At 41.7% G+C, this 23,390-nt stretch overlaps 2 protein-coding genes across 7 annotated transcripts in view; both read left to right on the plus strand.

Moving 5' to 3' along the window:
- The window catches only part of tln2b (talin 2b), a 69,784-nt gene extending 67,715 nt beyond the window's left edge, over positions 1-2,069 (plus strand). The window contains exon 57 of the mRNA XM_028431014.1: positions 64-2,069. Within this exon, the coding sequence (XP_028286815.1) occupies positions 64-192 (129 nt within the window). The 3' untranslated portion in view covers positions 193-2,069. The remainder of the gene's footprint in view (positions 1-63) is intronic.
- A 9,678-nt stretch (positions 2,070-11,747) lies between these two features.
- tpm1 (tropomyosin 1 (alpha)) lies at positions 11,748-20,914 on the plus strand. Of its 6 annotated transcripts, none has more exons than XM_028431874.1 (10): positions 11,748-12,007; positions 12,352-12,477; positions 15,819-15,952; positions 16,345-16,462; positions 16,551-16,621; positions 17,378-17,453; positions 17,632-17,694; positions 17,780-17,849; positions 18,294-18,372; positions 19,035-19,258. In XM_028431874.1, the coding sequence occupies exons 1-10, from the start codon at positions 11,894-11,896 to the stop codon at positions 19,036-19,038; spliced, it is 855 nt and encodes a 284-aa protein (XP_028287675.1). In that variant the 5' UTR covers positions 11,748-11,893; the 3' UTR covers positions 19,039-19,258. The 6 variants fall into 6 exon arrangements, with proteins under 6 accessions (XP_028287675.1, XP_028287677.1, XP_028287676.1 ...); XM_028431877.1 differs by lacking the exons at positions 18,294-18,372; positions 19,035-19,258 and adding exons at positions 12,690-12,815; positions 20,707-20,914 and having other exon boundaries at positions 11,749-12,007; XM_028431872.1 differs by lacking the exon at positions 12,352-12,477 and adding an exon at positions 12,690-12,815 and having other exon boundaries at positions 11,751-12,007.
- The last annotated feature ends 2,476 nt before the right edge of the window (positions 20,915-23,390 follow it).

Below are 23,390 nucleotides of genomic sequence, written 5' to 3' on the forward strand. Positions count from 1 at the left end.
GGTTTTGATGTTTCATACCAAGCTGGATTGCACATATTCTGTCATCTGTCATCTTCTCCTCAGATCATTGCGGCTCAGGAGGAGATGCTGAGGAAAGAGCGCGAGCTGGAGGAAGCTCGGAAGAAGCTGGCTCAAATCCGTCAGCAGCAGTACAAGTTTCTGCCCAGCGAGCTGAGAGAGGATGAGGGCTGATCCATCAAGAGTGACGGGCATGTGAGACCTTCTTGTCGCGGGGAGATGCTGCCGATGTACCATTGGCTGCTTTAACTCTCATATAACCGAGGACTATACAGCACTTGAAAACAGGCCTGTTTGGTAAGATGAACAAGTGCCTGTGCTCTGTAGTGTATTTGTGAGGGTGTGTGTGTGTGTGTGTGTGTGTGAGTATGTGATGTGTGTATGTAATTGTCAGTGAATGACATTCAGACTTCAATATGATGAAGGCAGTTGGTTAAGTTGTATGATTAACGTTATCATTGCTTTGTGAGTATCATGAGCATTACTGACTGTTACAATCATGAATCAAATATGTTACAAATGCAGAAATCCTCTATAATCACTGAATGTTCTGTTAATCTTGAAGGTTGTGAGCAAATAGAAATGAACTGGTATATCTCTGCAGGTGGCAGAACAAATCTAAGGGTCCATAGTTTGTATACTAAATGTATAAAATATTCAAAAAGTGTTCATAAAAAGGCAGGAAGTTTCACCACTGGCTTGCATGCACCGTGATGTCTACACATATCAATGAAGCTACTAACCAATAGAGTAGTATATAACGTGGAAAGGCACTTGTATTTTACTAAAAAAAATAAAAATGTGAACTTGGGATTTGCTAATTAATTAATAAGCAAATATCAAAGATGAGTTAATCAGCTTGCTGCCAAACAATGAGAGTGTAAAATAATGGCCCACTCACAAACACTAAAGATTTTAAAACCACTAGGCAGGCGTAATCTGTGTTATTCTGAGAATCTGGACTTGATGTGACCAAATATGTCTTGCTGCTTGTACATTTTGTCACCCACTCAGCTCTCCCCTCAGTCCCACACACAGAGCTGTGTAAGGAATGTATGTTTACATGATTAGTCTTGTTTGTTCTCTCTTGTCTTCATGTTTTAAGTCCTGCACCATTTACACTGGCCAGATTTTGATCAGGTGCCCCCTGTACTGTACACAAACACGTCGTCCACCAGTCGCTGTCCTGTCGTTTCTCTCCTGACTGTCTTGTCTATAGCAATACATTACACTGAGTATTCCAGCAAGGCAATAACAAGAGCCTGTGCTGTTATTGGTTGGAAGATGAGCCTGTGCAATGATATTAGGCTTTTGGGCTCTTGAATGAAATGAGCACACAGCTGCTCATAACTATATGCACTGAAGAAGACAATTTAAAGCTTCCATTATATTAAATGTTCTCCTAACAAACTAGAAGGAAATGGCTCTGATTGAGGATTTGTTTTTCATTTGTTATTTCACAGCACTTCATTTCCTCAGTCTGTCCATGCCTGTGTGTGTGTGTCTGTTCTGCATTGTGTACTAGTGCCTTACTTGAGTCTGCCCTGCGAGCAGCTGAAGATCAGGCTGGGTGGGAGCCTGAGCCTTGTCCTCTCTGGATCAGAATATTATGCCAGTCTAATCCCCTACTGGGGTCTTAATAAACAAGTCCTTTGCCATACAATACAATGCCTTGGCTGGCGGCCTACCTGCCGACAATATAATGCTGATATTAAAGGGCATCTGTGGATACCTTAGGATTTAGAGACTAACACTAAACTGCATTCGATGAGCATGTGGCAATTTGTGTCTGAAGTGAAGAACCTGTTGAGATCCATCATGCAGTGTCCCTCTTAAATGTCAAACTGAATAACTTGTTTCGTTGTCTAACCACTATAGTTTTTATCAGTAAATGTAAGAATTACCCTAAAATATACTGTCTTATCTGATTTGTCTGAGTATTTACTGAAATAGGAAAAGTTACTCGCTCTGTTATGAATAGGTGTCGTGCTTTCTTTAACAGACAGACTGCATTAGTTTCATGATTTGATGCTGTATGTAAAAATATTTATCTGGTCACAAAAGTATTTTTTGTATTCACCAAAAATAAAGCGTTTCAAACAACCATTACCATGAAGGGCATTGTGTTATTTTATGGTAATAGATGAATATGCCTTCTTATGCCCACTCCTATTTAACAAACACAGAGGTGTGAGGTCCACACTGAGAAAAATGCATGAATATTATCTTTAAATACTGTTGTAATTAAAACAGTAAACTGTTGCTGTAATTGTTTTCTGTGCTTGTTTGGGTAGTACATCCTGCATTCTTACCAGCAGATGTCAGTATTGCCCTTTTAAAGTTCAGTCAGTGGGGTCAGTGGATGTTTGGAGAAATATGTTCTACTGGAAGCATTGGCAAAGTTAGCCAGACCAAATATGGACATTGTGGATGTACGTCTTCCCTTTTGCTTCACAGGCCAGACCCTGAAGTATGCAGAGATCCCCATTTAGATGTTTTGGTCAAGAATGAGAGTTCACTGTGTTTTTGTACAGCTACTTGTCTGAAGCCCACTGTGATGTTGGCTTTGCAGATTCTCTGTTTGCAGACAGTCTCTATGGGCTCAGAGTGAGTAAAGGATGGATAGAGGTGGCCCTGCACAATGTGATGTTGTTTCTAATGAACACCATATTTGGGTGTTCTGGTCTCATGCAAGGCCAGGCCACACTGTGCGGAAGGGAAACTGAAGCCATGTGTTTAAGAGGGAGTGCCCTGTTACTACTCACCCTCTGTCTCCCTCCAGCCCGAAGACTCACAGGATGTTTGTCTGGTTACATGTATCCAAAACTCTGTTATTCAGCTTTGTGACTGCAGACTCATTATTTAAATCCATCCATTTATTTGTCAAGCTCAGTCAGATAGCATTAAAGGGACTGTATGCCGCATGTCATTCCCCTGCACATGGGCTCCAGATGCACCTTGTCAGCAGACGGTTTGATGCCTGATCTGTTACACTGTGGTGAATGTCTTTAACCTCCTCGACCTCTCAGACCTGCACGCAGATTTGGTTTTCCTCTAAATCTCAGTTCTGTTCACAAAAAAATGCAAAAAAAATTACAGGCAAAATGCTCAATCCAATAAATATTAAACATGTTTGCTTTGAAATAATAGTGCCAAAGTTATTATAAAGAAATACATGGAAACTAGGTGTGTATAATAGCCATCATCTTCAATATCCCCACAATAAGAAATATATTAATTTAAAAACAAATATGAAAACCCGATCTGCGTTCAATCAAACATTGTTATAATACACTAAGCTGAATGAATTTTTCACAGATGCTCCAGAAAATTACCTGAAATGAAGTGTCAGATGCTGATAATAGTTTAAGATGTTTCCATACCCTCTAAGTTGTAGCACCTATGGTGTAAATCTCTGGCTTCCTCAATGTCTTATATTTGCTGTGTTGGGTAGTACTCACTGTGACACTGCAGCCTGCCAGTCGTTTAGATCAGACTTTGCTGTACACTCAAGTTCTGATGAAGCCAAATGACACCGGGTCTGCTTTCAGCATTTTAGAGTACAGCAGAGGCAAATGCACTCGGCTGATACAAGTTTATGTACTTTCAAGTTTCAGTATCAGGCATGATACTGTATGTATGTATCTTCTTACATGTGCTCAGAATACATTGACTGACCCTTTATTAAGAAAATCAGTTGTGTTAAAGTTAAACCCCATAAACAGGATGAGATGGAATGGCAGCCTGTAGAAGCCCACAAAGAGGGACACAGTCTTCGCCCTCAACCAGTTTTTTCTGCTTTTTAGAGAAAAGTGATGAAAGAGGAAGTGAGGTTTGGGAAAAAATGCACATCAGGAAAGGCTTTTTGGGTTTTGGGCTGGGCCATTTGTCCACAGCATGAGGTTTTTTCTCTTCTTTTATTTCTGCTGTATTTCACAGAAACTTCAACCTGGCAGAGTCGTTTTCATCTGCAGAAGTCATATATTTTGTGTTTGTGTTTATACTATTTATGTTTATACTATAGGATGATGCTGTATATGAAGCGTCAAAGACTGAGCTTATCAGTCCTTCAGCAGGAAGAGGCTTTTTCAAATTGCTCATGCAACACTTACCAGCATTGTTTGTGGCTGTTTGGCTTCAGTCCACTTTGTCAGGAAGTTTTACATGGTCCAGACCCAAAGATGGTATGGTGTGAAGGAAGAAGGTACTTACAGTAGCACGCTGTTCCTCCCAGGAATGTCGATACAGCTTGCTTTTTCTCTCTTTAATATTAGCTGTGCTTTGCCATTCAAAATACCGCTTTTGTATGAATTCTATTTGCTCTGTTCCTTGGGTGAGACTCTCGATGGTGATATGTAGTGAATGGACTTCATGTAAACACAGTTGCACTGTGTTGACGATGAAATGGTCTGAGAATGGGATGGAAAAAAAACTCTGCAGAATATATCAGCATGAATCACAGCAGGGTTTGGAAGTGTGTGAGGTCATTGTGTTCGAGGATGCCTGTTGTTTAGACATGCGAACACTCTGCGTGCTCTGAGAGGCAGTGCTCCGTAACATAAACCTGGGAGACAGCAGTTGATGGATCTAAAGGAGCGTTTTACTCAGGTCTGGAGCACATGACTATTTTAGGTCATCAGCAGGGTTCTCCCAATGTCCTGGCTCCACTGTACAACCTCTGATTTAACGAGGATAGTAAACAGAGACTGTAGACTAGCATGGCCTCTGTGCCTTCATAACTTGGAGCTGGTTATTTCTTTGGGCTGCTAGTTAACACATGAAGTTGTTAACTAACAGTAGTTTTGCTGTAGTGCTGTAGTGAAGTGCTGTAGCAGTTGAAATTGATTTTAACAAAAAAAAGACTTACAAAGTTGCCGCTCAGTCATTCAAGCATTATGACTCAAAGTGTCTAATTGAAAGAAGTATCTTATATTCTGGCCCTAAGACAGACGCCACCTATTTCTAACAGATAACAGGTGCTTTTATGTGAAGTAGTCACCTTCACAGGGTCCATCCTGTGCTGCTGAGTGAGAATATTTTGCTGTCAGTTTCTCCCGTGACGGCACAGCAGCCCCTTTAGTCATCATGTAAGGAAGGAACAGTATTTCTCAGTCAGCAATGACAGCAGGGCTATATCGGGACGGAACTGAGACTTAAAACTTGGGTGCTAAATTTGGACATCTCTGTATGTAGGAATATCTATTAAAATAAATCACCTGACTCCAAACAAGTTCTTCCAAACTCTGTTTTTTTTCATTTTCTTTTTTTTTTTTTTAGATTTTGGTGTTTCTGCTGCCTGAACTTGAGTTGAGCTGTGGAACAGAGCAGCCGGCTGTCTCTCGCTGAGCTGCCGAATGGAACTGATCTGCAGTGTCTGCTGGGATTTAAGCTGTCTAGAATGAAATGCAACACTCGTCCATCTAAAGCCCTCTCTCTTAATAAGGAAACTTTGTTTAACACTCGTTAGATGACAGGCCGCCGTTCTGTAGGAGAGGAAAAAAAGTCTTCAGTTCGTTTTCTCCTTTCAGTCCTTTGGCCTCCCCATCCTGTGTTAAAGCTGAATAAACACTCACTCCACTCAGTGCTCAGCAGATTTTTCTCTGTTAATTTTCTGTGAGAACAACGAGTAATGGGTACGTTCAAAGACATTTCAGGGCAAATAACTGAAATACATATTTAGACAGTTGTCTCTACGCACAGCATGCACAAGAGCACAACAATGAAATTGACCTTTGACCCTTTAGTTGTAAGTTGTTGTTACCTGATTATTTTGTCCTATTAAACATTAATACAGTTACATCCTGTAATGTAAATATTTTGAATTATGGCCAAATTATTTCTGACCTTTGACTGCTAGAATGTTCTCGTAGACCAAGTGAACATTTGTAAACACATCCAGCTGATTTTATTCAAGCCTAGAGAAGGTAAAATATGCCCTCATTGAACTCCAAAAGTGCTCTAAAGGGCTATAATTCTTTGTAGAACCCACACAAACATGCTGTATTTGTCCATTTCCTCTTGTAACTGGGGCTCAATAGACAGGCCCTATGTTATCTCAGTTGTTTGCAAGGATCTGTACATTTTGTTGGTATTTCTCCTGGAAGAGTCTTTCTCTGTTACAATACTGGCAGTTTACATATCTGGTGTTTTCCATTCTTTTGATGGGAGCGACTTTGTCTTCTGGCAGCCTTGGAGCATAATTACCCTTCTAATCGTAGCCTACTTTGTTATCTCAGACATTCAAGTCTCCAGGGCAGGAACTAAGCAGACCACAGCAGATGGATCGCTATTTATTCTCATGTCTATGCACTCAGTTGTTTCGCACAACTGTTTTATCTGCAGTAGATGCCCTGCTGTGTGGTGAGTCTTAGCCCGGCTGCAGAACTGTCACAGCATCTGATCAAACACGGGGGTGCAGACAGGCTCTGGTGGAAGAATGCAGGTGGCGCTGAGCTGTGGGTTCCTGTGGCATTCCTCACTGCAGAGAAACTGCTGTGACCCATTCACAGTGAAAGCAGCCTGCAAGCTCTCAGAACCACATTGGAATGTCTCTTCATTGTAGATTTCCTCAGCCACTTCACATTACGGCCTCTCTTCAGCCATCATGGTCAATTTGAGGTCTGGAACTCACACTCGTAAACATGTTTGAAATGTAGTATTTTGTAAAATAATATTGATGCTTTAATGAGAGTTTTACTCCCTTGAGAAGGCTTTGAATCGATATTGTCATTTTGACAGGGTTTATACTTCCAGCATCTTTCTCCTCTTGCCATTGTTTCATCTCTCTGTGCCAGGGAGCTTTGACAGGCAGCCTGTAACAGGGAGAACAGTGGCTGAGCTGGAAGTGCATACCAAGAAGTTTTATAGCCCTGAGGAATGGAAAGAAATATCGAGTATGCCTTTGGACCTCACAAAAAGCTCTCACTAGTTAGCCTTCTTCTCTGTCTACCCCTCTTACAGCAAAGAGCCCATATATGGACACATATATGAAAGACTTTCTCTCCGTGTGCAAACACGGAAACTTCTAGCCCTGTGACACAAGGGGCAAAAGATTGAAGGCAAATATTTTAAGAGAGCTATCCTCAACATGCTGGGCAGCTATAAAATGAGATATAAAATCAATTAGCACATGTGAGGGAGAGGATGTTAGCAAGCACAAAGCAAAGGACAGCAAGCATTTACAGTAAGCCCATGATCTCTGAAAGAAGAATTTCTGACCTTTTTATCTGGAACTGGGAGAAGCCCAAGTTGTCTGTAAACAATCATTTACTGCACTTCCCCCTTGACTTCCCTTCTGTGTACAAATAAACACAAAGTGTCCTAAAATGAAGACAGGAGTTTAAAGCTGAACATTGGACTGATGTTTTTGTTCTAGTGCTCGTGCTTTGACATGTCTGGACTTCTGAGAATTTAATTTTACACTAGGATTGGAGCATGGCATCTCACATGAGTGTGAAATGAATCGTGACAGTTCCCCCCCAAATGCCGACACCCCCCTGCACTTTTTAGTCCAAGCTGAGTGAGCAGCATCAGATATGGCTGACAATCTTTCCTCTCTGCGTGTCCCCCATCTGAGGGGGGAACACAAACAAACCGCCTGGGAGGAGCCCAGCAGAGGCCACAAATATTCCTCCATTATGACTTCTACCCACATTTGTGTTTGAAAAGCTGGAAGCTGTAATGTTTGGTATTTTTTCTCCATAGCTCAGCTTGCTTTGTCCCAGTTAGTCATGGTGTCACTGAGGCTTCTCTGCTTTGAAGAAAGCAATAAGTTTTTTGTTTTGTTTTTAAAGTTTGTAGCTCTGCTATGGCAGCCACGCATGTCACATATTTGAGTTTTAATATAGAAAAATCAGCATAGAAAAACAATTTTGTATGACCCAGCAGGTTCATAATGAACACAAGATCTAATTGACTACTCACCAAGTTGATATAAACACACCAGCCACAACTGCAAACCTCACCACACAGCGCCGCATTTCTGCTGGAATAAAACAATTTTAGACATGACAATGACTCCTTAACTCAAAAGTGGTAAACCATGAGGTTAAGTGTCAGGGCTAACTAGTTAGTACCTAGGTATATTAACTGTGGCTCCCTTTAATTCTCTTTATACACATAGAAATCTTCTCTGCAAGCTGTAAATCTAACTAAAATCCTAAAAAGATCCTCCTTAAAACCTACAAATGACACATAACTCTATGAGCTCTTTCAGACATTCACTTCATGGTGTTTCTTGCACTTTTCCTATCATCAGCCACAGGAGTGGGTTTTAGTATAAAACTAAAAACTCAGCGCTCCTTTTCTTGCCTGTAGGAGCTGCAGGTATCTACAGTCTCAGAGATGACAGATCCTTTCACTTAACAGCAGTTACTTGTACCGTACTAAAATCTTGGCACTCGAAGAAAGCTACCTATCTTCTGTGGAGCACCTGCAGCTGAAATAGTTGACCTTCAGAGGAATTTGACTCACATTATTAAGGCCTAGTAGTGGTGCAAATAGTGAATATTGATCTGCTCATTCAGTATTTTCTGTTTTCATCATCTGAACAGAAAGTTTAGAAAAGGAATTCCGACTGAGTGGATACTTCTGATTTACACCCTTAATGACAGATTTAGCACTGAACAGAACGACACAAGTCAAAGTGTCACAACCTTATTGCACCTATCCATCAAGTAAAATACTCTCTGTACACTGGTTGTGGTTATATGGCCACCTGTGCTAGCTAAAATGGCAGATCAACTCTAGCCGCTACCAGTATATGTCAGTGGAACATTACTGTGAATAAACCCATCGTCAGTCGGGCACTGACCAGGCTTGGGTTACAGCTTGGGTTGCACCAGTACTCCCCTCCTCTCGGTTTTTGCACTGCTAAATGACTATGCCCCTGCATGGAGCTATCTAATCACAGAGGTCCCATCCCAAAGAGCCAAGAAGTTTTCTCTATATATATCTGAACATGTCTGCAGAAATCTTAAGATGGAATTTGACAAGGAGCCTGCCAGCACTGTACTTCTCAGAGTTTCACTCAGACGGTAGTGCACTCAACATGTCCTCACTGTGGTCTCAGTAATATATCACAGGAAAATGCAGCTATGAAATGAAATGACCTTGATATAAAAGCTGGACAATTATTTGCATTTTGACTGAGGAACAACTGAGGTAGACAGACACAAAGGCAAAGACATGAGTGAACTGTAAATCTCTCTCTCAAGGGTCGTCTTATACAAACACAACAGCCAAGGAAAGCTCGGCTCCTCCCAGGGAGGCAACTGAGGCTAACCGGAAGTTACATATATCCAGTGGCTGTTCCAGTCTGTCACAGTATTAGCATTACTACTAGAGCACATTTAACTGTAACAGAGGACTAATTGCATTTCAAAGTTCAAAGTGAAATCTGATTTCTTTCCTGCCCGCTTTTTGCCCTTTTTCATCTGCTAGTATTTACCCTCTGCATCACTATAAATACTTCTGCGGCCTTGGAGTTGGCACGCTTTACTGTGCTTCTGCATCCCATAATTTTTACAACCTTGTTTATAACCTTGTCTGCAATAAAAAATCCCTGGGTTGAAAAGTAAAAGATAATGATAGCATAGTAGATGTAAATATGAATTGGGCTCGTTGCTGCACCTGTCTCGCTCAGCTGTCGCCCTCATGTAGATGACTGAATCATGATACAGAGAGAGAGGATCCAAATTCTTGTGTGACAGAGTATCTCAGATCTGTCCAGAAAGTGGGCAATAGTCGCCTGATGGCACATTTTTTTTCCCCCACAGAGAAACTGTATGGAATGAATTCTCTGTTTTCCATCAGCTGTTTCTGCCTCTAAGGAGGAATATTAAGAAGATTCCTGGCTCTTGAATGAGCTCACGTAGACATTACTGTCTTTACTAGTGGCATTTATCTGGGACAGAAGCAAGTACTGCAATTCATAATGTGTGCCTCCAAGATATAATGAATGTTCAGGTGTTCAGAAGTACATTTTTTTCTCTTAAAGTCTTATACGTCTATTTTTAACTGCCTTCACCCTTAAATATGTAATATTGTATCATTTAGCTGTCTTAATGTGGAAGTGGCCATTATTTCCAATGACATGTAAATTGGAATGCAGCTTTTCAATAATCTCTTGACTGTATCTTACTGGCCATGTTTTTATTTTTTTTAAAAAGGAAACACCAGTTTTCTTGCCACACAATGATGCAGGGGGGCCATTGTATGAAAACAAGGGTCATTCGTATTTTGTGTATTCTATAAATTCATATAAGGCACATGATGTGGAAATCATGATATGCAAACATAAATACAAGTACAAGGAGCAGGTATTTGCAGGCTTCACTCTAAATATTGATTAAGGATAAATTGTCTTATGAGCAAGCATATATGCAAAAGACAGGGAGGTGGGGGGTAGAGCTATACTATTATATGTCACCTTTCAAAAAGTGGGCCGTCCCAAGATTATCTAAATGTTTTTTTTCTATTACTGTGCCTGTCAGTCAAATCCTAAAATAAGACTGATGCCTGGAATAGCAGGAGGACAACAAAGAAATATGATGAGAAAGTTATGAACGTCCTGATCAATCTCTGCAGTTTGTCATGTTTTCATGTCTTCTAATTGAAGCAGCATGGAAGAATATATCTGCCGGGCGTGGCAACAATAATCTATAAAACAGACCAAAGGCTGAGCATGACAAGGATTATTTTAAGAGGCATATCTAATGCCATCAGACCTTGGACTCTTGGCACTGTGTCTCCGATCTATATTACAGACCAAGGCAGGTGGGTGAAAGAGAAGGCGCACCCTAAAAATATCCTGCAGAATCTTTGTGAAGACTCTGAGACACTTGGGGTGTCCTCATCACTGCAGTGTGTGTGTGTGTGTGTTTTAAATGTTCATAGGTTTCTTGAAACAAATAAGTAGAACTATATAATAGAACTGCTATACAAACTGAAACAATCTTCTCCTTCTTAGTGTCCAAAGCAGTTAACATTTTTTAACCAATTAGCAAGCGATCTGCTGTAATTGAAGTATAAAACTCATCCTGCCAGGATGCTGTGCTGACACATCCAACTGGCACATCAACAGTTTACAGGGGAGGGCATATCGGACGTATTATCAGGTAAACACTTCCCTGTGTTGAGCCCCCCAGATTGTGAACAATGCCTCCAGGGCTTGCTTGGCTTAACTGAGAGCATCTCTTCTCATATCAGCACATTTGCCTTCAGCTACCACAACTTATCCCCAAGGACCGTACACCCACCCACCCACCGCAAACACGTGCACATAACTGCTGATTTAACAAAAGCTTGGCTGAATTCCAACTCCTGTTCTGTCCAACATGAGTCTGAAATCAATAGAAAATGTCACGAAAAGCAAAGAGGTGACAGTAAATGTTGGCCGGTGAACAACCTCACACAATAAACAAGTGATGAGCTGTCAAGATGACAAAAACCTTTTAAGTGCCATTGATGTTTTCATTCACTACAGGTCTTCGTCTGCACCTTCTTCCAACATTAAATGGCTTCTGTTACACTGCCATCAGGGTGCCTCTCTGTGGGAGCATGCCTGCTTGTCACTCCCCATATAAAGGCGTATCAAAAGTCAAATGTTTGGGAGCAACGAATAGCCAAGCAGATCCTTAAGAAAACAGGCGAGCACCCACCCACGCCTCCTCCAAAAAAGTATTGGATGTCCAAAGGAATCCAGTCCACCCCCCCTTTTCAAAGTACATATTTGACAGGGCAGAGTCAGGCAGAGCCTGCACTCCACTCCAGCTTAGCGCTCAGTTAGGCACAGACGCCCCAGCCCCTCTCCCACTCTTTCCTTGGTTTTCATTTGGACGTTTTGTTGGTGCAGCCTAACAACAAATAAGCAGCCATGGATGCCATCAAGAAGAAGATGCAGATGCTCAAGCTCGACAAGGAGAATGCCTTGGACAGAGCTGAGCAGGCTGAGTCAGACAAGAAAGCAGCAGAGGACAGAAGCAAACAGGTCGGCTGATTTTTTTTTCTTTTGAGGAAACTCTCAAAGATCCGTAGAAAAAAAAACAGGAATACCAGAAGCAGCATAAAGATGCTGCAGTTTAAACGGATCGCTTCCTGAATGCGGATTAATTATGTTCATGGATAATCCCAATTAAGGATTGAATTAAGAGTAACTCGTCGTTTTTTTAATTGATTGTTTGATTGATTGATTTTTTTTTTACAATTATAACAACTGGTGATGTAAATGTAGCAATGAACATGATGCTGAAATGTTAAGGATAGTTTGGTAAATGTTGCATGCTCATTTGAAATATCTGCTTAACGTTAAAATGTCTTTATATGCATGTGTAGTTAGAGGACGATATAAGAGAGTTGGAAAAGAAATTGCGTGTTACTGAAGACGAAAGAGATAAAGTGTTTGAGGAGTTCCAAACTGCTGAGGAAAAGCTGCTGACTGCAGAGGAGGTCGCCACCAAGGTATCTGAACCTGAAGTGCATGAGCTTCCCTAACTTCTCTCCTCTCCTCTCTCTCTGTCTGTCTTTCCGTCTGTCTCGTCCTGTCCTGTCCTCTCCTGTCCCGTGTGTGTGTATGTCTCTCTTTTGTACGCGCTCTTGCGCGCCTTTGCGCGCTCACGCAACTCCATCTCTCCGCTGATCACCTCTGAAACTGTCCCGCACTGAAACTCAAGCTTGAGGACGATTTGGTAGCTCTGCAGAAGAAGCTGAAGGGAACTGAGGATGAGTTGGACAAGTACTCCGAGGCTCTTAAAGATGCCCAGGAGAAACTTGAGCTGGCTGAGAAGAAAGCCACAGATGTAAGTAAGAGGAAAGGGATTCACAAATGGCACCATTCCTGCGCCACGCTTCATCACATCTTCATTCTTTCATCCTCGATGGAAACGACAGTTCAACTCACACAATCTAAAGTTTCATCTCTGTGGAAAAACCACTGCCTCTCCCTGAGGCAACTGACCACAAACTCCAAATTGATTCGTTTCTTATTATATAATTATTGTTGAACTGGCGTTTTGTCTTTCACAATCATAAGTCACAATACAAGTCAGCCCAAAGATTATTTGTTTTAGCCACAAAACACGTTTCATCCATTGTACCCTCCCCTGTTTGAGCGTTTTGTCCGGTCTTATTCTGTGATAAGTGAAGTATAGTCTAATGTAAAGTCTTTCAAAGAGCCCAGAGAGACAGTGAGAGAGGGAGAGCCTGGATAAATATAGCCCACTGCTTTATATGGTCAAGATAGAGCTCACATTCTGCGGGCTGCGCTCTTTGCTTACCACGGAGGGGAAAAAGAAAAAACACTGTTTCCCATCAAAATGCTCCAGACAGCACAGCATACTAATTAAAAAGAAATAAATTCAGCTTATTTCCAGAAAACAAATGATCCATTTTAAATATTTTCCTTGCTTGAGACTTTTCTTTCCCTTTGGATAAATACATCACAAACTATGTAAAGAATTTTTTAGATTTAGGCATTTCCAGGTCGTGCCCTAGTGGACACAGAGCACACTACAGACAGAATCACTGTGATGACCGGGTTCAAGTGCAGCAGACAGAGATGTTTACTAAATAAAGTCAATGAGTGGAGTCAGGGTGTCGTGAGGCTTAGAGGATGTCTCTGAGGAAAATCTGTTGGAATAATCCCTTAATCTAATTGGATTACAAAAAGGGCCAAAGTGCGCCAGGATGAGTTTTATCCCTACTCAGTGTGTTTTATTCCCTATAGATTTTTAACACTAGGACTGTGGTGATCAGTGAGTTACTACATCGCGTTTTATAGCCTTGTTTTCCTCTTTTTATATTTCTGGAAGATGAGATTTGCAAAGTTTCACTCAGCCTGTAATTACAGTGACTGCTCATTGAAAGGCCTGGAAATATGTCACTGCCACGTGTGTAGTGCTCACAGTCGACCCGCAGAGGGCGCTGTGGCCCTGGTAGTTCCCTGCAAGCACAATCACTACACTGGCAGTCAGACCGGGTGTGTTCTGATCTTTAAAATAGCATTAATAACTTAAAACTGCGTTTTGTTATATTTGATCATTTTCTGACCCCGTGCAAAGAGATTTCACATTTAGATTTTTTTGTTTTTGCACAAATCTGCAGCAGACTTATTCTTCAGGTCTATTTTGACATCAGTGCTTAGTACTTCCTGGATGCATTCAGTCATTGCTGAGTGCGTCTTCAGAAAGCTTGCGCGCTGTTCTGCTCGTCTTCACGCAGCTTTCAGCGCTACCGAGGACGTCATCTCGTTTCTTGACAATATTTTGGAAACAGCGCTCTAGCTCGTACTGTAGTCTATTTTTTTGTTCTGTAGTAGTAAATAGTAAACAATGGCGGGAGCTGCATCGCTGGAGGCAGTCAAACGAAAGATCAGATCCTTGCAGGAGCAGGCGGACGGCGCAGAGGAGAGAGCCCAAAGATTACAGACGGAGTTGCTTGCGCAGAAGAAAGCCAGGGAAAAAGTAAGCATGTTTACCGCGCTCACAGCCGGGACAGTACCTGCGCACCGGGGTGCACACACACACTGTAGTCTCGCCTTTTGTTTGCTGTAATCATGTATGAATCTGACTTGTAATGCAGTGAGTGAGGTAGCGGGATTTTCTCTGGATGCTGAGCTCCGTGCAGTGTCACCACAAGTCTCAGATGAGGTGGGGGGCTGATATAGTCCGCTGCTCCTGCTGCTTTAGCGCGTATAATTGGCAACGTGAGGCCTCTGATGCTCTCGCAGTGAAGCAACTGTGTGGCACGTTGTATCATTATGTTGCCTCATCTCCGCCTTCTCTTGCGTTTCCTTTAGTGCACTTTGCTGTAACGGTCCCAGTCAATCTGCTGTCTGAGGGAGCCTCCATTGATTCAGTCCCTCTCGGTTCATTCAGCACGCAAGGCCCAAACATTTGAATAATTGTTTCAGCAACCAGGAAGTAACATGTGAACTGTGGTAACATTTAAGGTGTCAGCTCGTGCTCTTTGACTTGCCCTTATAAGGACAACAGGTTGTCACAGTTACAGAGTCAGCCTAGCACTTTATCTTAACGGGAAATAAATCACTCAGCACAGGCTGACAGTTTTTGAGGTTTATGTTAATCAAATTGAGTCTCTGCATCCTATAAATTAGAAACTTCTTTGTCAGGCTTCATAGCCTGAGATGCACTTTGGTCCAGCCCTGCAACCTTTAACAATCTTTAACAAAAGCTACAGAGGGGACATTTCCTCCCTGCACACTTCTGGTAGACGTAGGCTATATCCTCTTTTCTCTGTGCGGTTCATACCTACTGAATGAAAGCACATCAGATCACAGAAGAAGTAGTTGCAAGAGGCTTTCTTTAAATTCACATCAAAGATGATCCAATTAAATCTCACTTAAACGTCTCGGACAGCTGTGAAGAACCAGGGGGGGGTCCTCTCCGTGGATGTGAGTAGTCATTTTCAGTATTTGGTAATTGTGTCAGGCCCTTTTGACTCGAGGCTTGTTAATGTTCTCTCAGGAGCCTAGTAATGAGGCAAGGTATTCAATCCCATGTCAGTTTGGGATTGTATCATTATCATTATGCAGAGTCAGTGGGGAGCTCAGGCAGGCCTGCTGGGACAGCCAACAGGTGGCCCTTGGAAACAACCATGATTACACCTTCCTGCGGGGCACAGAACCACGCTGGGAGTGTCAAGCTTCTACATCATTATATAAATAAACAAAAGCACCACCTGTATTCTTTGGGCTGACTTATGTTTGCAGTTGTTGTGATTTCACGTGTCATGTGTTAAAGATGGCGGCCTGACTTGCTGTTCTCTCGCCCTTCACCTGATAGGCTGAGGGAGATGTCGCTTCCCTTAACAGACGTATCCAGCTGGTTGAGGAGGAGTTGGATCGTGCTCAGGAGCGTCTGGCCACTGCTCTGACCAAGCTGGAGGAGGCTGAGAAGGCTGCTGATGAGAGTGAGAGGTGGGTTCTTTGAGGAGCACTTTGCTCTCAGTCTCTCACTGCAGAGACAACGTGGCATGGAACATCTGCCTCCAAGAAGATTCGCTAGACCAACACATTCATTTATTAGACAGAATACACTGACATGTATACTCCTGTACTATTTTAAAAAAACGCCCCAGTCCCAGTGAGTCATGTGTAGTATAACAGAAGTACTCAGATGTTCTTTTACATCTGGCTGTCTGGCTATTCTGACCCTCTGCACAGCAAGAGATGCACCACACAACATTACAAAGTAAAAACAGCTGAACTATTAGACAGTGTTCCTCTTTTTTAGCTCAGCAAATTGCTCTTTTGTGCGTCTTCAAGTCATGAAATGTGACACCTGATGTAACATCCTGTTCTTCACACAGAGGCATGAAGGTCATTGAGAACAGGGCCATGAAGGACGAGGAGAAGATGGAGCTGCAGGAGATCCAGCTGAAAGAGGCCAAACACATCGCTGAGGAGGCTGACCGCAAATATGAGGAGGCGAGTGTTTCAGAGGCTGCGCATTTATGCTTGTTTACTACAGTCAGTGATGTTGTAGACTTAACACTTTGTTGTGCTGCACCCAAAGGTGGCCCGTAAACTGGTCATCATTGAGGGTGACCTGGAGCGCACAGAGGAGCGTGCCGAGCTGTCAGAAAGGTTTGACCTGAGCACTTTACACACATGCGTGTACTTTTAGCATTCTGAAAGCTTGGAGCGCTACTACACGAAGTGTCAGATTTGTTTCCATTTGAACAGTGTGCTCTGTGTTCTTACTGTGTGTGCTGGTTATTTGCATGCTCGTCGTGGTTTGAATGGTTTTCTTGCACGCGTGGCCACGCCCACTAACAAGATGTGTTCGAAGAGTGGAGGATGAGCTAAGGGTTTTGGAGCAAAGCATGAAATCACTAAACTCCTCACTCACACAGGTACTACGAACAAAACCTAACACACACACACACATACAGACAGACAGACGGACGGGTAGCTCTTTTCACTGGCATTCCTGCTGCCTCTTGCTTTGCCTGCAGTGTTTGTTTTCCTTCTTTATGCTTTTTTTTATTGTGGGTATATTAGACTGTTTTCATGCCTAACATGGCAGGGGCTGTGCAAGAGTAAATGCTGAAATGATCGTGTTTTTATTTAACACACTACTCTTTGTGTGATATTCAAGAGTCACATTGCTATCCTCACATTCCTGCTCTGTTACGGCACTTTTAGGGCACTTGGGGTTCCCTCCTTGTTTAATCCCTGTAGTTCTTATTTATTTTGTTTCCTCTCCCCCTCTTTCTTGCTTTCCTTACTCCTGTTTTTTTGTGATTATGCCCATCCTTGTTTCCCTCCCCTCCTCCTCCTCCTTCTTCTTCTCCTCCATCTCCCTCTTCTTGTACTTTTTTGGCAACTTTAAAACACCAGCAAATGCTCTGAGCTTGAGGAAGAGTTGAAAACTGTGACCAACAACCTGAAGTCACTGGAGGCCCAGGCAGAGAAGGTAAGGCGGACCTGCATGCTGTCAACAGCTTCCTGATAGACATGGTGGATTCAGGAGTAAGAGAAAGAGCATGTGGAGCTAAATGTGTTTACTTCAGATTTTTTTTTCATGCTTATGTCATCAGAGTGAATACACCTGCTGGTATTTCTGACTCCTTGTAACTCTTTGTGTCCCACAGTACTCACAGAAGGAGGACAAGTATGAGGAGGAGATCAAGGTCCTCACTGACAAGCTGAAGGAGGTACAGTTTTACAAAGCTGTGTGCAGTAGAGTTCATACAGGTGCTGTATCACAGCCCCACTTATAAATCTGTCTCTGTGACACAGGCTGAGACTCGTGCTGAGTTCGCTGAGAGATCAGTAGCCAAGCTTGAGAAGACCATTGACGACTTGGAAGGTACGTTTTTTTTGTCTCCAAACCCAGAGTGCTACACTGACTACACAGCTTCTGCCCTCAGTTTTCTTATTTCCTCTGTTCTTTTTTCATCATTACTGTTTTTCCTGACAGCATCTTACATTTTAGATTTTTATATATATATTGGGTTGGATATTGAGGTAGAAAATAATTCAGCAGGCGAGGCACAGAGGCGTTGAAGGAGCCACGTGGCAGCATTTCATGCTGAGGAATTCGCCCTCTACATTTGTTGCACTTTCATTCTATCATTCCCTGATGTAACTTAATTTTCCTCTTTTCCCCCTTTCATTTTCAATGTTTCTGCCTGTCTGGTCTGGGTCTGCTTCACCTTTCACCTCCTTGTCATGTGCTCCTCCACCTATGCTCTTTATCACTGCACAACCACCTCCACCCCGACCTCCTCTTTCACCCCTGGCCCACCAATAGATGAGTTGTATGCCCAGAAACTGAAGTACAAGGCCATCAGCGAGGAGCTGGACCACGCCCTCAACGACATGACTTCCATGTAATTTTCAACTTGCTATGCCTGCTTGTCCCGTCATCACCCTGCTCCCATGTTCCCCTGTAGAACAAACTGCCTGGACTGCTGTGTCCCCCCTTTGTGCATTCACTCCCAACTTTTTTCATCCCCCTCTGTCTGTTCCTGCACTCATGGACTTAATGTCTTAAAAAAGACATTTCTGTCTCTGTCTGATAATGACTTTACATCTGAGTTACATTACTTGTTGTGTTCAGTGTAGTTTTCCCCTTTGTTCAAAATATTCATGGTAGATTCACGTGATATTTTGACACCCTGAGCATGCAATAAACCCAGCATTTCAGTGAATCAGATTCACTGACTTTAACCTGAGGTCATGTGTAAGGTTTCCATTCTCCTCTTTGACTAATATGGTCTACTTCTGTACAGAAGAAAGGCCCTACATGTGTTTGTGAGATCCCCATTTGTCCTGTCGTTACATCAGCAGTCGTCATTATCATCACTGCAGTTGCTCCAACCTCCAGTTTGCGTGTTCAGCTCCCACAATGCATTCCCATTGTGCATTGTGGTCTTGCAGTGCTGTCCTGTGACTGCTGTGTTTCCGGTGTCTTGTGGTGCACATGTTAAATTTTAAGTAGGTTTCCCCCACCGACCCCCCTGGTTCACTGTACCTCTTCTCTTCTACACAGATAAATTGTTTACCCCTCATCAAAGACGCCTCCTGCGGGCTGAGCAGCATCTGTCTGCTCTCACCAGCCTTCTGTCCCTTTTCTCTTCCCTCTCTGTCCATGCTTTCCTTTTCCCCTCACATTGTCATGTCATCGTAAATCGCATCCCATCTCTTGTACAGAATCCTAGAATCTTTCTGCGTTATGTAAGAAAAATAAACGTCCTTCCTTCTATGTAAGTTGTATCTCTTTGCTCTGTCCTTTTCTTTGTTTTTTTTTTTAATTTCTATTTATTTTCAAGCGGCTCTAATAAAACCAGGAAGCCTTGAATTTATTGATTTATTTTTATTTATTTGTTTCTGCATCTTGACAAACCATCAGCTCCTTCTAACTCCTGCTTTCCTGTTTTACGATTGCTCTTTTCATTTGTGAATCTGAGTATATTAGGAGGAATATCACAGTGTTGCTATAAGCACAGAATCCCAGAGCGACTGCAGGTAGTTTGACTGAAAGCTGAGCCGAGTTGTCTTAGACTGATGCATGCAAGCGCTTTTCAACATTTAGTATTGGGAATAGCTGATAGGACGGGTGCCAGAGTGTGTGGGGGGCAGTGATGGATTGTTATCAGGAAGATTGTGGTAAAGTCGAGTAATGAACAGAATGTAAAGACTTTGTTGAGAGTTGCCTAGTGCTGGAATAAAATGGATGACATCAGTGATTATGACAAGCAGGCTTGTATGATACACAGTATCCTGTCATATTTAAATAAATACCCAGTGACACATATGGAGTCATTTTATTAAAGGCATTGTCATAATTCTGGTGTGTGTGTTCAGGACATAATTAAAGGTGGACTGCAGGACTACAGTATTGTTGAAACGCTGATGTTCAGCCACACTTCAGAAGATATTATTGATGAACAAGCATTTTCTCTGTTTCTATATTATCCAGTTTCTTTTTAGCCTTTTTGCTCAAATCAACTCATCCTCTGTTTTTACTCTACTTATTGTTCTCTGCTTATACCTGCTGCATACAAAAATCTCAGTGAAGTGAAGAAAAATACAGTACCAGTCCCACATGATCTATACAGATGGTTTCACTGTGTCAGTACTATTTAACAGAGGATGGACCGCTGCACCTTTCTCTCCTGTTTTCCCCTGATTTCCTGTCCTCTCTCTGTTTTCCACTTTGCTCTCTGACTGCAAAGATCGCCTCTACCAACATCTTCAGAAAAACCGCCTTCTCTCTAATGAACTACGTGTGGTCTTGAATGAGGACTAACTTGTGTGAATGTTTTTTGTTGGTTTTTGTCATGTATGTATGTCAGTCGGAGCCAGTGTAACAATCAAAGTGATGCCTGCACTGCTTGAAATGTGTGTTGCTGTTGGTGGATCTAAAAACAGTGAAATTCAGGGATAACTTTAAAAAACGTAGTTCAGCATTAATATTATAATATTTTCCTGTGAAGTTTTGTGGGTTTTGTGTGTGTGTACAAACAGGTTTTGTTGTTTATTTGCATGGTTGCTTGCATATCGTAACTTGAGCTTGTTCATTTAGTGTGTTCCTGTGTGTTCTGTCAGTGAAGACCGACCTGAATGATGTAGCCAGCTTGATTATTAATGCAAGCTAACCAACTGACTCACCCGTGCTTGCTTGTGTGAGATTAAAACTTCTCCATTTGATGTTCTAACAGAGAAAGTGTCACAAGCTAAAGAAGAGAACCTCGAAATGCACCAGATGCTGGACCAGACTCTAATGGAACTGAATAATTTGTGAAAGCACGGTCTGACCCCACACACACTGTGGTTTTGGCTTTTTGTATCTGCACCTTGCTTAAACTCCCCCTCCTCTACCTCCCTCCCTCCCTCCCTCCCTCTGCTCGTACCTTGCAAATGGTGGAGAACAAACAGCCAGATGCTATTCTTATTGCACCGTCCTGCCTTCAGTGGAACTCGACCAAGGAGCAAAAGCTAAGAGAAAGTAAACTTAACCATTCCCTGATGAAGCCTAAACTGAGAAACGCAAATGTTTTTTCACAAGCCAGTTTTTATGTCTGCCTTTTGCAATCTTTGAGATAAAGAATCTGTGTTTTTTTTCTCTTTGACAAGTCATCTGGTGAAATGACATGTACCATTGGTTACAAAAATAGTTTTCTACATCTGCATTAAAAGCTGATCTGGTACGTCCCATTCCACCTTGATAATGCACATACCAAAGGACAAAATGGAGAATTTTTGCACTTAGTGAAACCTCAACATTATGCATATTTACAAATGATGTTTATTAAGGAGACGTTGCCCCCACTCCATGGAGTGTAAGTATACATCGGCTATGCCTGTCAGTATGTATACTGGTGCTACTGTATTGTTAAAGCGATGATAGAAGATGCCAGCACATTACAGTATATTTGTTTTAAAAACCATGGTTCAAAATTAGTTCATCTTGTCTCTGTAGTCAGATTTCAGTCAGCAGGCTGTGCATTGTTTTAATGTAGATGTTTATCATATCTGAAATGTAAAAAAACAAAATGAATATTAATAAAAGCACGTTTTGAAAGGTTTTTTTAACATTTTTGTGTTTTTTTCTGTAGTTTTTGTGCCCATCATCGATGTGAATGATTAATGATTAAGTAAAATATGATATTTAATAGATTTTTCCCCCCATATATGTAGAATGTAAAATTTATTTGCAGCTTTGTTGCATTGCTTGTTTTGAATTGGAGAAAAACGTTCATTCATCGTGTCATGTTTCTTTGGTTGACTGCAGCTGACTTTGAGTCTGATCAAATTCATAATAGCTCAGCCAGGTAACACTGCTGTTAGTCTTTTAAATAGCTTATAATAAACTAACTTTATGGCCTATATATATTTTGTGAGCCGTCTTGCTTATCTTACTCACTATAATGAGAGGTAACAGTGTGTTTCCCGCAGACATTACTAAATCATAAAACTATGTTTATATCAATAGTATGCAGGCATGGAATTTCAAAAGGACTTCAGTGTTTATGTGTGTGAAAGAGAAAACTACCCTGCTGAGTGGAAAGGCACAAACATGGAGTTTGAATTTATAACTGGATCAAGTGTGCAGCTGCCATTTGGCCTCAGAGCACCACATTCACCATGTATCAATTAGGTGTAATGCAATTTGATTTACTGCGAATTTCAGGGTGCAACATCATGGCCACTCTAGCGTGGAGTGTTTACCCAGTCTTCAGCACTGTCTTTTATTTCATTTTAGCATAGCAACGTACCATAGCTCCATAGACCACCTTAGAAGAAGCTTTAAAGTTTATATTTACATACCGTACTCTCAGAATCACATTTATCCCCAAGGGGAAATGCTTTATATGTACACATATAAATGAGTACACAGTACGGGGGTCCAGTAGAACATCTCAATGTTCATAGAAACATGGGCTGATCTCCTGAGACTGCAACGGATCAGAAAATGACAATCAGAGTTACACAGCACGAGTTAATCTTACCATACATATTTTTTTGTAGAATGTTCTATAGAAATAGTTTTTTTTCCCACTCAGCTCTTTTGCTATAGCCAGTGTAAATGGCTGTCATTTCAAAGATCAAACGCTGGGTGGCAGTGTTTACAAACACACGGAAACACATGAAAAAATCAGAAAGACGCTACAGTGAAGCATGATCAGAGGTAGGTTTATACAGCTGAACAGGGGTGGCTTCATAATTTGTGTAGAACATTGTTGAAAAATAAATCAACAATGGCCCTATTTTGCTTTTCCACATGACCCCAACACAACCCCTGTCTGACATCACTCATGACCCATCTGTACCTGTATGTAATTTTATTAGACGTGTTTTTTAGTTAGCTAAGTTTAAAGATGACTAATTAAATTTAAAATGTTTGTGATATGACACCATCATCTCAGATAAAATTATAGAAGCACTTTTTTGGTTGTCTCATCCACTAAAATGGAGACGGGGTGTATGACCTATACTGTGGTCAGCCACCAGGGGGCGCTACAAACGTTGGAGTTGTGAGTCTATCTTTCCTTTAGCTAAATGGGATTTTATTTCTTTTACATTATACTTATTTTTCCGTTTATGATTTCGTTGCTGTCTTTTCTGTAGTGAAATAGAGGATACAGGCTATTACACAACGTTACGCAGATAGGTTTTGTTTATGGGGTGTATTTGTTTCTAACAATGTAAATGTAAAACGTGTAAAGTGTCACCTGAAGTCATCATCGCGCATTTTTAAGTCAATTCTTGAGGTTGCATTAAGGTTTTTACCTAACGTATGCCGTGTATGTGTCAATGCTGCAAAATAGACAAAGAGCTACTCTCAACATTTGTTCATGTAGTTTGTGAATGCACCCAAAGGAAGTTTTTTTTTAACATTATT

Source organism: Parambassis ranga, chromosome 19 (assembly GCF_900634625.1).
Source record: "Parambassis ranga chromosome 19, fParRan2.1, whole genome shotgun sequence".
In the NCBI taxonomy this organism is placed as follows: Eukaryota; Metazoa; Chordata; class Actinopteri; family Ambassidae; genus Parambassis; species Parambassis ranga.

Coding starts and splice junctions, on each gene's coding strand:
- tpm1 (XM_028431877.1), top strand. CDS start 11,894: ATGGATGCCATCAAGAAGAAGATGCAGATGCTCAAGCTCGACAAGGAG. Junction 12,478..12,689: donor CAGAGGAGGTCGCCACCAAG/GTATCTGAACCT, acceptor CTGAAACTCAAG/CTTGAGGACGATTTGGTAGC. Junction 17,850..20,706: donor GACCATTGACGACTTGGAAG/GTACGTTTTTTT, acceptor ATGTTCTAACAG/AGAAAGTGTCACAAGCTAAA.